This window comes from Bos mutus, chromosome 17 (genome assembly GCF_027580195.1).
Source record: "Bos mutus isolate GX-2022 chromosome 17, NWIPB_WYAK_1.1, whole genome shotgun sequence".
Classification (NCBI taxonomy): Eukaryota; Metazoa; Chordata; class Mammalia; order Artiodactyla; family Bovidae; genus Bos; species Bos mutus.
This window is the reverse complement of record NC_091633.1, coordinates 1,194,060-1,208,614: the sequence shown is the minus strand read 5'-3', so window position 1 is coordinate 1,208,614 and position 14,555 is coordinate 1,194,060. Positions and strand designations below refer to the sequence as shown.

General features: G+C 59.1%; 1 protein-coding gene across 1 annotated transcript; it reads right to left on the bottom strand.

The window, feature by feature from the left end:
- Window positions 1–2,060: 2,060 nt before the first annotated feature.
- Window positions 2,061–13,304, bottom strand: LOC102284093 (immunoglobulin lambda-1 light chain-like). Its single transcript, XM_070385555.1, has 5 exons — window positions 13,259–13,304; window positions 12,874–13,175; window positions 12,738–12,753; window positions 2,591–2,632; window positions 2,061–2,453 (listed from the first exon to the last, which is right to left on the bottom strand). Exons 1-5 carry the CDS (start codon window positions 13,302–13,304, stop codon window positions 2,134–2,136), a joined length of 726 nt encoding a protein of 241 aa, XP_070241656.1. The 3' UTR covers window positions 2,061–2,133.
- Window positions 13,305–14,555: the final 1,251 nt, after the last annotated feature.

Genomic DNA, 14,555 nt, shown 5'->3' with positions numbered 1-14,555 from the left:
ATGACTCCTCACGGCTGAGAGGCCATGGAAAGAGTGGGGGGTGGCGGTGAGGTGAGGGGGCGCAGCTGGTCAGCCAGCAGTTCCCCCTGTGTCCCGGGGGCAGGTCCCAAACCCCGTCCTGCTGTCTGAACCTCAGTTCTCTCCTCTGTGAAATGGGCCCACAGAACCCGCCCTGCTTTGCTATATGGACTCAGAGGACCCATGACCCCCTCCAACCTGCCCCCCTACCCCATACCAAGTCAGCATAGATTGAGGAACCCGGGACCCCCACCCTACGGAGCCTCAGGGGGCCACTGACGTCCAAGGGCTGCGGGGTCATGGGCTCAGCTCCTTGCTCCTGGGGATGGAGGTGACCCCGGGAGAGGCCCTGGGTGCCCACCGTGGGTGTCTGGTCCTGAGCGGACCCCAGGAGGCTGCCTCGGCTCTGGGGACCTCAGTGTCCTCACCCATGAGGGGAGCACCCTCCTCCCAGGGTGGCCTGGGGACCCAGGAGGGAGAGCAGGACCCCCGGGTGGCACTGGCCAGCCCCATCCTCACGGCAGAGAGATGACGCCTGTGGCTGAGCCCGGGACAGTCAGCCCCCGCTGGGCAGAGCGAGGAGGGGTGGTGGCAGTGCACTCAGTTGGCCGCCGTCATCGGGGGGCTCCGTGACACCCACCCAGCGCCCAGCAGGGCCCCTGGGACATGGAGAGGGGCAGCCAGCTCCCCGGACTCCCCGTTGCCAAGGACCTGTTCCCAGCTGCACTGAGTGGGTCAGTGGCCGGCAGCTGGTGGGGCCCAGGCCTTGTCCCCGATCCTGACCGGAGGTGAGAGAACCCGCCTCCGGCGGCCCGGGGGAACCCAGGATCAGGAGTGGGGGGCATACCGGGGAGAGGCTCCTCTCAGCCTGCATGCACTCAGTCAGCCCAGATCACTGGGGTTCAGGGCCCCCAGGAGGGTCACGGAGGGGGAGCGGACCTCGGGGTGCTGGGGGGCGGTGGGTCCGCTGGGCAGGTGGGGACCGGGTCAGTCAGCCCAGCGGAGGCGCCGGCAGGATCGGAGTGCAGGGAACGTGAAGCTGGGGCCTCGGGGGATGAAGACGCTGGGCTGGGGGAGCTGGCGCTGGGGGGCCAGAGGCAGCAGAAAGCGGGTCTGGGGAAGGGACAGGGACCCGTCCTGGGGGCTTGGCCTTGAACTCTATCCTCAAGATGCTGCCACTGGGCCAGACAGGCCCTATGCCAGGTTGGCCCCTCTGGCGGCAGGATGCAGGGAGAACCTCCGCGCCCCCCACTGCCCCAAGCCTGGAACCGGGACTGGGGCAGAGTCTCCAGGAAGAGGCCGCCCTCTCCCAGCCCCTCCCCGAATGACCGGGCTCTAATTCCTGACCCAGAGGAGGGGCTGGGGGATGAGAAAGCCCGTCCCTCTAACCTAAGGCCCCACAACTCCGTCCCTGAGGCTGTGGGTCCCAGGGGCCAGGAACCTGGGTCCAGGCGGGCTCGAAGTGCTCAGGGTAGAGGGAATCTGTACCCCAGAGCCAAAGCTAATGTCCAAGCCCCCTCCCTGTGAGCCCAGGAGGCCAGGGAGAAAGGAAGGGGGAGCCGGGGCTGGGAGACCCCCAGGAGTGGCCCAGCCTGGAGACCCAGCAGGACACGGAGAGACGGATGCAGGCCAAGGTCCCGGGTCAGTTACGGTGAGAGCCATCATACCGCAGAGAAAGGACAAGCGGGGGGCAGGCAGGTGTGGGGGTCCCCACCAGGCAGGGACGGAGTGCTCCTCTGGACGACACCAGCCATGGGCAGCTGTGTCCGGCCAGGTGGCAGGGCTGGGCACGGCCCTGTGCTGGAGGAGGAGAGGTCGGTGGGGATTGGGTCCCAACCCGTCTCTGGGCGACACCTGCCCCCCACCCCGACACTGTGAGCCTCTCCTCTTGGGGTATTCTCTCCTTGGTGCCTGGGATTCCTGAATCTCCAGAATCCTGGAGAGGTTGCTGATTAAATACGAGACAAGGAAAAAACGAGCAGCGAGCAGGATTTATGAATGACAATGAGGACGTTTTGTTGCAAGCAGATTGGGAGCGGGAAGAAGGGACGTAGGGGACTGTGGTGGGAGGGGAGACGCTCCTGGGGTCGCTCCGGGAGGGGGGGGCCCAGGGCCCTAAGAACACGCTGAGGGCTTCACTGTCTTCGTCACGGTGCTCCCCTCGTGCGTGACCTCGCAGCTGTAGCTGCTTTTAGGTTTCCACTCGCTGCCCGTCAGGCTCAGGTAGCTGCTGGCCGCGTACTTGCTGTTGCTCTGTTGGGAGGCCTGGCTGCTCACCACACCCCGGGTGACGGGGCTTCCGTCTGCCTTCCAGGCCACGGTCACGTTGCCCGGGTAGAAGTCGCTGATGAGACACACCAGGGTGGCCGTGTTGGTGCTGAGCTCCTCCGTGGAGGGCGGGAACAGGGTGACGGAAGGTGGGGACTTGGGCTGACCTGTGGGTGGTAGAGACATGGAAGGTCATCATGGCAGTATCCCTGGCGGAGCCTCTGACCTCGGGAGACAGAGAAAAGTGACTTTCGCGAGAGAGCAGAGGGTGGGACAGGCTGGGGAAGCGGTGAGAGCCGCTTACCTGGTATGGTGACCTTGGTCCCGCCGCCAAAGGTAAACCACGCTGAGGGACCCTCAGACCAGACGCCACGCCAGCACCTAGGACCTGGCCCCCGGGGGCCGGGCCGGAGCGGGAACCTGCTGGGCGTGATGGACACAGGGCTGTGTCCTGTGGGAGTGGGTGTGGGTAGCCAGCCCTCCAGCACCCAGGGCACCCCTGGGTGATGCTACCTAACCATCTCGCCCTCTGCCGCCTCCTTCTCCTATGGTTATGGTTACCAGGGGTGGGAGAGGGGAGAGATCAATTGGAAAATTGGACTGGCACATACGCACTACAACATGTAAGAGAGACTGCTAATAAGCACCCGCTGTATAGCACAGCGAGCCCTAGTCAATAGTCTGCAATGGCTTACAAAACACAGGTTCGATTCCTGGGTCGGGAAGATGCCCTGGAGAAGGAAATGGCAACCCAGTATTCTGCCTGGAAAATCCCACGAACAGAGGAGCCTGGAGGGCTGCAGTCCACGGGGTCGCAAAGAGTCGGACGTGACTGAGCGTGGCACGGAATGGCTCATGTGGGGAAAGAATCTAAAAAAGTGTAGGCATATGTCTACGTGTGACTGATTCACTTTGCTGCTGCTGCTGCTCCTGCTGCTGAGTCGCTTCAGTCGTGTCCGACTCTGTGCGACCCCGTAGACAGCAGCCCATCAGGCTCCCCCGTCCCTGGGATCCTCCAGGCAAGAACACTGGAGTGGGTTGCCATTGCCTTCTCCGTGCTGTACAGCAGAAACGAGCAACTCGACTATACTCCAATAAAAAAAAATTTCAAAAGAAAATTGGTCCCCAAAAGGTTGCTAACGGTACAATTCCATTTATAGAACCATCTGGAGGGGACAAAACTAGAAAAGAAGACCGAGTTAGTAGTTGCCAGCTCGTCTGTCCCGGCTTGGGAGGGAAGGAAGTGGGCGTGGCCAGGAAGGCCTCTGGGAATATTCTGTGCTTTACTGCATCCCGGTCGTACCCTGGCCATGATTTTTTATATTACGAGACATCACCATTGGGGGAAACCAGATGAAGAGCACCTGGGACCCCCTGTATTATGTCTTAAGGCTGCATGTGAATCTACAAATATCCCCAAATAAAATGATAGAAAAAGAGATTACATACAGCATGATGACATCGATATCTGGAAAAGGCAGAACTATAGGATCAGAAAGAGACAGGGCTTTCCTGGCTGTCCAGTGGCTAAGACTCCAAGCTTCCACTGCAGGGGTCCCTGGTGGGGGAACTAGAGATACCACATGCTGCTCCGCATGGCAAATCAAAGAAAGAAATCAGTGGTTTTTCATGGTTGGAATAGAAAGAGGACTTGACTACACAAGAACCCAGAAAAATTTGGGGAGGGTGGTAGAAATGTTCTGTATCTTGATTGGGGTGGGGGTTACACAACTCTATGATTTTATTAGCACGGGTTCATTGGAAGGACTGATGTTGAAGCTGAAACTCCAATACTTTGGCCACCTGATTCAAAGGACTGACTTATCTGAAAACACCCTGATGCTGGGAAAGATTGAGGACAGGAGGAGAAGGGGACAACAGAGGATGAGATGGTTAGATAGCATCACCGACTCGATGGACATGGGTTTGGGTGGACTCCGGGAGTTGATGATGGACAGGGAGGCCTGGCGTGCTACGGTTCATGGGGTCGCAAAGAGTCAGACACGCCTGAGCAACTTTGACTTTCACATCTCACCCTCCCTTCTCATTGGACGTCTAGGTTGTCTCTACTTCTTCCCCAAGAACATACAGTATTCAGCCAAAGTTCTGATGCATCGTCAAGATAAATTTCTTTTATTTTTTAACTTTATTTTTATTTTCTGGCCGTACCACATGGCATGTGGGATCTTAGTTCCCCGACCAGGGGTGGCACCCAGGCCCCCTGCGGTGGAAGTTCAGAGTCTTAACCCCCTGGACCACCCTGAAAAGTCCCAAGATACACGTGTAGAGGTGGGATTGCTTGATTAAGTAGAATGTACGTTTTTATGACTCTTGGTACGTGGTGTTGTTTGTTCCAGAAATTCAGCCTCCCGCTGACAGTCCCTGTTGGTGTGTGTTGCTCTCCGTCAGCCCTCTGGCGATGTCACTGTCAATCCACTTGCCCATTCCATAGGTCCACGTGGACCGGGCCCTCCTCCGGTCGCCTTTCCACTGCCTCTTCTCCAGCCTCTAATCTGGCCTCACACCAGTTTTTGATCCGGAACTGTCTTCCCAAAAAGCCAGCCTGACTCTGAGAGCCCCGCCCTTGAACCCCTCAGCCCCTCCCCCGGGTCCCAGGGTGACGGAGAGGGTGGTGTGCAGCCCGCTCCGCCGGCTCTGGAAGCTCCCTGCAGGCCTGCGCCCCTCGCTGTCTGCCTCAGGGCCCCGCTCCCTTGGCCTGGAGCACCCCCATTCCAGGTCCCTGCCCTGGACCTGTGAGACCAGCTCAGGCAGTGGCCCTCCCACCTACGGCCCCTAACCTGGCCACAGGGCTGCTCCACCCCTGGACATGACCCCTCGGTTCAGACCGTCCCTCTCGGTGACCCTGAGTGGTCCAATGGCTGAATGGACACCCTCAGGGGAGACCAGCCACCTGCAGGCCACCCCTTCTCCCCAGCCTTTCGCTGCGGCCACCCCTGCCTCTCCGGGGCAGGCGTCAGGCTGTGAGGCTCTCATCCAGCTCACACCCCTCACATTGCAGGGGGGAAAGTGAGGCCCGGAGGAGTGGACTTGTCAGCCCAGCCAGCCCTGGGGAGAGGGGCGCGCACAGGGGCAAGAAGGTGGTTCAGCAGCCTAGGGGAGCCCCGGGGACCCCAGGACGAGGGCAGTCACCGCCGAGACCCCCTGCCCCCGCCTCCCCATGCTGTTCCGCTCGGAGGACCAGCGCCAGGCAGGGGAGAGACTACTCTTGGGTGCAAAAGGTAAGCGAGGCCAAAAAACTCAGCAATCCAGAAAAATGACGTTTTAATCCAAGAAAAACAATTAGTGCAAACAAGTCCACACCAGACAAAATGCCGATGCTTCTGACGAAGCCTCCATCTCCAGGCCCCACCCTCCGGCCGAGCCTCCCCGCTCTGCTGTCTGCCCTCATGGCGGCTCTGTCCTCACCCTCAGCGTCGGCAGCAGGGACCCCTGTGCACCCCCACGACTCCCCTGGCCCTTACCTGTCCCGCAGGCTCCACGGGCTCTTTCCTGATGGGGCTTCCATGCGGGGGGCTGTGCTCTGAGGCGCCGCCGTCGGGGGCAGCAGGCCGTGGGCGCCCACCGCCAGGCCCAGCAGGATGAGAGGCCAGGGCTGCCTGGGGACACCGCGCTGACCCCTAGGGGCCTCATGGGCCCCCTGGCCTGGCCTGGGCCTCATGTGCCCCCAGGGCCAAGGGCACCTTGGGCAGACGCGCTGGTGTGGGCTCCTCCTTGGAGGGGTCGAAAGTGCCCCGCTTCCCCTTGCTGGCAGGGGCTGTCCGGGTGCGCCCCGTCCCGTGGGGCCCGTCCTCTGCCTTGGCCTTCTGTCCCTGCCCCCAGCACCGCCCCCTCCCCCAGGGCCCAGGGCCGGTACTCTGGGGGGCCTCTCCTGGGGGGCCTCTGCCAGCTGCCCTGCTTGGTCGGAATCCAGGGCTCAACCGCCTCACGCTGCAGTCTCTGCCAGCCCCGCCCCAGGGACCTAGGGGACACAGCTGCTCCCGCCCTCGTTCCCAAGGGCGCCCTGGGCGTCTCCTGAGGGGGTCGGGAGGGCGGCGAGGCCGCGGCTGAGGTGGGGGTGGGGAGAGGGCCCAGGTTACAGGCCGGCTGCAGGGCAGGGAACCGTGGTTTCATCACAAAACTGGGCACCTCCTCTCCCCCATGGGTCACACATACACACACGGGTCTCACACACACACAGAAACACAAACGCACACAGAAACACAGAAACACAGACACATATACACACACATCCATGGGTCTCGCACACACACACACACACACACACACATCCGTGTGTCTCTCACACACACCCTCATAGTAAACATAATAAGAGCAGCCGTCACCTCCAGCCTCCCCCAGAACGCCCTCCTCTTCCCACACAGACGCTCTGTCTCCCTTAAACACGAGCTCCGCATCCCCTCCCCAGGCGCTGTGAACCAACCTTCTTGGGCTTTCAGGGTCTATGATTTTGACTCCTCTAGGGACCAGGTATTCCTGCCTGGGAAATTCCATGGACAGAGGAGCCTGGCGGGCTACAGTCCAGGGTGTGCCAAAGAGTTGGACACGACGGGGCGCACATGCGCACGCGCACAGACACACACAGACACACACACACAGACACACACAAACACACACACACAGACACACACACAGACACACACACACATACACACACAGACATACATGCAGACATACACGCAGACACACACAGACACATACACACACAGACACACACAAACACACACACACAGAGACAGACACACATACACACACAGACACACACAGACACACACACAGACACAACACACACACACACACACACAGACACACACACACACACACACAGACACACACATACACACAGACACACACAGACATACACGCAGACACACACAGACAGACACACACAGACACACACACACAGACACACACAAACACACACACAGACACACACGCAGACACACACACACACGCAGAGACACACGCAGACACACGCGCACAGGACCTTGTATGAGTGGACTCACACGGAATCCATCCATCAGAGCGCTGTGTGAGCTGAGCAGCGCTCCACCCGCAGAGCGAATAGATGGCTGCTGTTATTACACGCATTACTGTCATTCCTGCAGCTGGCCCATCGGGTGTGCCTTGGGGAGAACCATCAGCCATCAAGAGATGAATGCAGCCCTGATGCCATCAACTGCCACTTTTCAAAGTTTGCATCATGGAGGTTGTAGAACCAACGCAGTTGGGAGCAGCCAGCACCCTGCAACAGCAAGGCCGTGCGGGGCAGGCGGGGCCAGGGAGCGCCTGCACTCAGGGCGGGCGGCGGGGTCGTGGGGTCCTGCCTCGGTCAGCCTAATGCATCAGTACGCTCTGGATGGTGACGGGAAATGGATTTCTTACAGGAGGTTTTGACAGGAGAACCTATGGAGAATGTGGTTCTGATCCAGTGTTTGTAGGAGACGAAGCTCGTTGTCCCATCCACGCTTGCGCATCAAGTTCATGTTTGAAACTACTCTCTGCTTCAGGTCCCGATGGTTTGCCCATCGCCCTGACACTCTCCCCAGGGGCCCCCAAAGTGAATTTCGTGAAAGCCACATGCCCTCGTGGTCAGGCCTCCCCAGACATTCTGTCGGCACCTGCCCAGTGCAGTCACGGGATGCTGTGGCAGATAGACTGACTCCCCCAGGTAACCGGGAGTTCATGAAGGGGAGGTCAGGTCCACGGACCACGTGACTTCGCTTGGATCCCCGTGTTCCACACGCACTGACCAGGCATCTGCGAGGGCCTGATACTGAATCGTGAGACCTCACAGTTCTTGGGTAGATGGGCCAGGCCCTGAACAGTAATGGGGTGGGGTCACACTGACAGCCACCATGCAGAGTGTGGGGGAGCCCCTGGGGGCCCCGACCCAGTCCAGCTTCTCCCCACTGTGGTGCCTGGCTCACTCCAGCTGGAACCTAAGCTCCTCGCACTTTGGGGGCTGGGTCTCCCCCGGGGTCCCAGGCGGAAGCTGGTCCCTCCCAGCCCCCAGGCAGGTGTGACACTCCCCCACTGCCCAGGGAAGTGGTGGTTCCCCCGGGGACAGCCCTAGGTCTTGGGGACAAGAAGGGACTGTCCATCAGTTCAGGGACCCCCAGCTACACCCGCCCCGCCCCGTGGCCTGTGCCTGGCTGCTGCTGCACACACCACGTATCCCGCCGTGGCCATGGTCAGAAGTCCGCATCTGGCTGGACCCCAGGGACCCTGGAGGGGTGAGTGACTGAGAAGCATCTTCAGAGCATCAGCTGCTGGACCACACGTGCAGCTTAAGTGGAAGTGTCCTAACAAGGGAGGCTGAGGCGGACGACAGGGGTGCCGGATGTGCTCCTCCTCACGCGTGGAGCTCCTCCTCGCGCGTGGAGCTGCCGGGAACCTGTGAAGATGCGGGTTCAGACTCAGCAGGTCTACGGCGGCCTGGACACGTGGCATTTTTCACAAGCCCCCAGGTGACGCTGGGCGCTGCCAGCCTGTGGGTGCCCGCACTGCGCCCTGCTGGTGCTTCCCCAGGACAGCTCTGAGGCCCGTGGACATGATGCTGAACTCAAGCTGCTGCGTCTCTGGGCCTCTGGGTCGAGGACGTGCTGACGAGACGCCGGGAAGGACAGGAGGTGTCTGATCTGAGGGACTATTCCAGACCGCCCCCAGTTGGACGGCAGTCACTGGGAGTGGAGGGGTCAAGGTCGGCCCGTAAGGACCACCACCCTCCCAGCCCCACTTGCCTCTCTGCGGTCCACGCAGAGTCCAGCAGAGGAGAACCTGTCATGACTTCCAGCCCGGGCACCACCGTGCCTTGAGGGTGGCAAACAGAGCTTTAACTTTGTTTTTTAATGGCTTTCTTTTTCACTTTTGAGTGAGTGGTGTAAGGTTGGTTGTGTTTTCCTGAATTTCTCCTTAATTTTTCTTCCGCTGCCCGAAGTTGTGTCCGACTCTGCGGCCCCGGGGCCTGTAGCCTAACAGGCTCCTGTGTCCGTGGGATTCTCCAGGCACAAACACTGGAGCGGGTTGCCATTTCCTTCTCCAGGGCATCTTATCAAGCTAGGGATTGAACCCAGGTCTCTTGCATTGTAGGAAGATTCTTTACCATCCAAGCCACTATATATGTACACACACATATATATGTGTATATAACGGAATATTGCTCCGCCATGAAAAAGAATAAACTAATGCCATTCACAGCAACGCAGACGGACCGTCACGCTGAAGTAACTCAGACAGACAAATACCATACTCCATCACTTCTACGTGGAATGGAGAAAAAGTGTGCCGACGGGTTTGTATACACAACAAAAACAGACTCACAGGCCTGAGAGCAGACCCATGGCTACCACAGGGGAAATGTGACGGGGGGAGAAGTTGAGAGTTTGGTGTTGACACATGCACATGGTTGTATATAGATGATTAATGGGGACCTACTGTATACGAAGCACAGAGAACTCCGCTCACTATTCTGTAAGAACCTAACTGGGACAGGAACTCGGAGAATGGACACATGTGTGACTGAAGCTTTCGGCTGTACACCCGAAGCTGACCCAACACTGCGAGTCAGTTACACTCCAAAATAAATTAAAAATTAAATTAATAATAAAAGAGGTGAATGGCAAAACTAAAAATAAAGGAAAACCAACAATAGTGAAGACCCACACACCAACTCTTTATTTAAAAAAATCATCATCTTTTAGAGAACCAGCTGAAGTGAAGGTGACTTGGCCCAAATGTTTTAAAGACAAAACTGAATGAGCTGTTTACGACGCACCACCGTGTCTCTGGTTAGGCACCGACTTGAAAGGCCTTCTGCTGCCCTAAGACAGAAAAACTTCCCACAATCGCAGTGGATTTAAACAGCTCAGTATCTTATACCCATGAGCTCGTGATGGTGCTAACAAGGTGGGGGATGCTGGTACACTGACTTGGGATTTTCGATGACTGGTAAATAGAGGGGGAAGATCAGACATTTATCCTGCCTTTACTATAGGAAAGTCCCTGGGGCACCTCAATCATTGATGAGGGGACGTGTCCCTCCTAGTTTTGCTGGAATGAAAATGTCCTCATTTCACATCCTGTCGTGAACTGCGTGCACGTCACAAAAAGGCGGTGTAGAATGAGACGCCAGCCAGGCCCCTCCCTGCGCCGGAGGGCCTCTGAATGTTAACCCCACCCGGCCTCTTTGAGTGGGGTCACCTGCCCCAGCTCGAGGTGCCAAACCCCCGTCACAACCGCACGGCCTCGGTGTGCACGCAGAGCCCTTGCACTTCACACGGGCCTCGGTGTGCACGAAGAGCCCTTGTGCTTCACTGCGTCTGATAGGTAGGCTCCTTCCCACCAGACCCCTGGGTCCTCTCAGATCCCCTCCCCCGCGCCTCGATGTCCAACTCAGGCCAGGATGTCTGGGCCCTGGCCTTCAGTGCCACTGGTGGCGTGTCCCAGCTGGCTGGGTTCTGCATTTCTGGGTCGGACTTGGGAGCAGGATGATGGAGGAGCCGACAGGACTCCCTGCTCTCTGGGTTTCTTACTGTGACTCTGAATATCAGAATCACAGAGGATGGAAGCAAGAGAAGGGCTGGTTACAAGCAAGAGACAGAGCTCTTCGCAGACCACCTCACTGGCCTCTGGAAACCGGGGCCTGGAGGTCCGTGACCAGAGGCAAAGGTCGGATGCAGGAAGAACTCAGTGCATTTCAGAGAGCGGAAGCCCAGTCAGTTCAGTCGCTCAGTCATGTCCAACTCTTGTGACCCCATGGACTGCAGCACACCAGGCTTCCCTGTCCATCACCAACTCCCAAAGCTTGTTCAAACTCATGTCCATCCAGTCAGTGAGGCCATCCAGCCATCTCATCCTCTGTCATCCCCTTCTCCTCCCGCCTTCAATCTTTCCCGGCCAAAGTATTGGAGCTTCAGCTTCAGCATCAGTCCTTCCCATGAATATTCAGGGATGATTTCCTTTAGGATGGACTGGTTGGATCTCCTTGCAGTCCAAGGGACTCTCAAGAGTTTTCTCCAACACCACAGTTCAAAGGTCTGATGCAGGAAGCAAAGCACTCAGGGGCAAAGGTCTGACGTGGGAAGAACTCAGTGCATTTCAGACAGTGGAAGCCCAGAGGAGGCTGGAAAGAGGCCTGAGCTGAGATAAATGGTTTTACAGGAAACTCAGGACACACACACACACACACACACACAGGGAAGGGCTGCCCCTGAGGGTCTTTTCAGTCTTGAGAAATGGACATTCTCAGTCCAGTTTGGAGTCAGGGGAGATGGTTCACCTGGCACCTCTCTGAATGGGAGACATGTCCACATGTGGTGTGGACGTGGATGTACAGGGTCCCTCTCTGCAGGGCACACGCGGACCCCGCACCTCGGGGCTCAGGGTGCAGATATGGGCCAGAGTAGCAGGACCCCACCGTTTCCCTTCACCCAACAAACCCACTGGTGAGGCCACATCCCTGCCCGTGCGGTCTTCTGGGGTCCTGAGGGGTTCGTACCCCGGAGTCCACAGGAACCGGCCTTGCTCACCCCACCGAGTGTGGTCTGGCTGCAACCTGGAGGCAGGAACGGGTGTTTCTCCAGAGCAGGGTCAGCAGAGCACGGCCCAAGCGCCACCACCAGCCCGGCCCTGTCTTGCTTCTGTAAAAGTTTAACAGGAAGCAGTCACACCTGTGCGTTCAGAGGGTCTGTGGCTGCTTCTGAGCTCTCAGGACAGAATTAAGAAGTTGCCACAAAGATCGTATGGCCCAGAAAACCAAAACTAGTTACTATCTGTGCCTTTTACAAAGAACACTTCCTCTCACCTGGCTCAGGGTGTCTCAGTTGGGGCGATTTTGCCACCTTGGGGACCTTTGGCGATGTCTGGGGACGCCTGTGGTTGTCATAACTACGGGCGGGAGGCCGTTTTGGGGCGGTGGAGGCCAGGGATGCCGCTGGACCCCCTGGAGTGCACAGGCCAGCCCCCCATGGCACAGAACCGTCTGGCCCAGCGGGGGGACCGAGTCCACACCCATCCCTGGGCATCGCTCTCCTCCCCAGAGGGCCAGCAAAGGTGTTTTCTAAACTGCTTACTCCATGCCCACAATCAGGTACAACAGCAGGTTCTGTCCTTGGCAGGGGCACCTCCAAGGGGCCATGTCAGCCCCCTGTCCCGGAAGACCCACAGCCCAGGGGCTCCGGCCAAGCAGACCATGGCCAGCCAGTCTCCTGGGACCTTCACCCTGGCTGGTTCTCAGGTGCGTTCCACTCATTCTGACTGTTCACAAAGCATCCTGGGCCTCCTCCGAACCAATTCAGACCACTCGGCAGAACAACTTCCCAAGATGCAAGCAGTTTTAATCCCCAAATCCAGCCTCCAAGGGGGTTCACAGGAGTGTCTTCTGGCCCTGGGCAGCCCACCGCCCAGCCTCCTCGTCCACACCCCCACCCCACCCCAGAGGGATGCGGCCTCCGGCCTTTAATGCAAGGGGAGTGTGGCCCGGGGGCCCGGGGAGCCCAGGGTGGCCAGCTCCCTTTCTGCCCTCTCTCTCTGTATCTTCCGCCTCCGCCCCATGACCGGGGTCCCCACAGCACAGAAATAGACAGCCTCGTCCTCGGCTTGCAGCTCAGCGATGCTCAAATACCCGGTGTTCTTGGCCAGGTCTTTGGAGCCGGAGAAGCGAGGGGGGACCTTGTGGCCCTGCCTCTTGTCGGAGGGGGAGAAATATCTCAGCAGGAATCTCGGGCGGTGGCCGGGCCTCTGCTGGTACCAGTAGATGCTGTGAAGGTTGACGTTGTGGTCGCTGCTCAGGGTGCAGGCCAGGCGGACGGTGGCTCCCAGGAACGAGGCCACGGAAGGCGGCTGACTCAGCACGGGCTGCGGGCTGCATCCTGGGGACACAGAGGCGTGTGGGCACCGGGGCAGAGCAGGGTGCGGGAAGGGCAAGGGAGCCGCCAGCTCCGGGGCTTCTCACCTGTGCAGTGGAGCAGGAGCCCCAGGAGGACAAGGGCCCAGGACATGGTGCGGCGGAGCAGAGTTCTGCCACCAGGGTCCTCGTGGAACAGGGCCAGTCCCCTCCTCCGCCCTCCTCGCCACCTCCCAGGGGTGGGGCCTTGGCACCCCTGGCTCCCGGTGGCCATCCCAAACTTCCCTGGGTTTGCGATGCCGGTTGGGGGGAACGGCCGCGTGCTGGCTTTTGTGGCTCCTGCCTTAACCCAGGGGAAGTGTTTAGGGAGGAAGCACCTGCCCGGGGCTCACAGCCCAGTGCCCAGGAGGCCAGGATGGAGTCCCCAAGGGGGTGATCTCCGCATCCCCCAAAGGAAGCTGAGCCCCACAGACTGAGGTTCTTGTGCACACTTCTGTGTGTGGTGAACCGGGAAGAGAGGACAGGTCCTCATGGTGGGAAACACCTGCTGGGTGCTGCAGAAGGTGTAGGGGCCCTGGGTGAGGGTCCGCTCTATCCCCTTGCATGCCCCTAACATGCCCCTAATGCCCCCTCCAGACCCAGCCCCTGTCCCCCTGGAGTGAACCCGGAGTGACTAGCAGCTCCTGAAAAGGAACCATCTGGGCGGGCTTTCAGGAGGGGGCAGAGGTGGCCTTACCTCCTTCAGCCCTGCCCCAGGCCTCACGGGGGTCTCCCCAGGGAGCGGGGGAGGAGGCGTCTGTGAGCTTGGTGGTCCTGGGGGCCCAGTCCTGCCCCTGGGTCCTTAGGTCCATAAATGAGATGCTGTGCGTGGACCACGGTGTGTATAGTAAAGAATCAGCTGCTCCTCGTCCCTGGTTCCTGGGAGGCAGCCTCTAAATACAGCGCTTGTTTTTCGGGGGGCCCCTGAGGTTATACCAATGGGTGATTTGCGAAGGATGCTGGCCGTGAGGAAAGCCCCACCCAGCAATGGGAAGATGGGAGCTTTGAGCTGAGCTCCCAGGACGGGGAGAGGGGCTAGAGACAGAGTCCAATCACAGAGCCAGTGGTCCCCGGAACTGTCCTGAGTAATGAAACCCCAGTGGACACCGAGGCTCAGGGGAGCCTCCCAGACTGCTGGACTGTGGACATGCAGGAGGGAGAGGCAGCCTGAGGACACAGCAGCCCACCTCTGGGACCCCCATGCCCTGGTGCAGCTCTCCGTTGACTGCTCCTGGTCGTAGCCTTTACAACAAACCTGGAATCGTGAGGATGGAGCTTTCTTCAGTTCTGTGAGGCTTTCTACCAGTCATCCAGCCTGAGGGGGTTTGGGGAACACCCCCCCCAAACTTGTGGCCATTTGGTCAGA

Excerpts from the sequence above, each read along its gene's own strand:
- LOC102284093 (XM_070385555.1), bottom strand. The coding sequence starts at position 13,304 with ATGTCCTGGGCCCTTGTCCTCCTGGGGCTCCTGCTCCACTGCACAG. Across the intron at positions 13,176-13,258 it reads GCTCCTGCTCCACTGCACAG|GATGCAGCCCGCAGCCCGTG; the intron begins GTGAGAAGCCCC and ends CTGTGTCCCCAG. Across the intron at positions 2,454-2,590 it reads GACCAAGGTCACCATACCAG|GTCAGCCCAAGTCCCCACCT; the intron begins GTAAGCGGCTCT and ends TACCACCCACAG.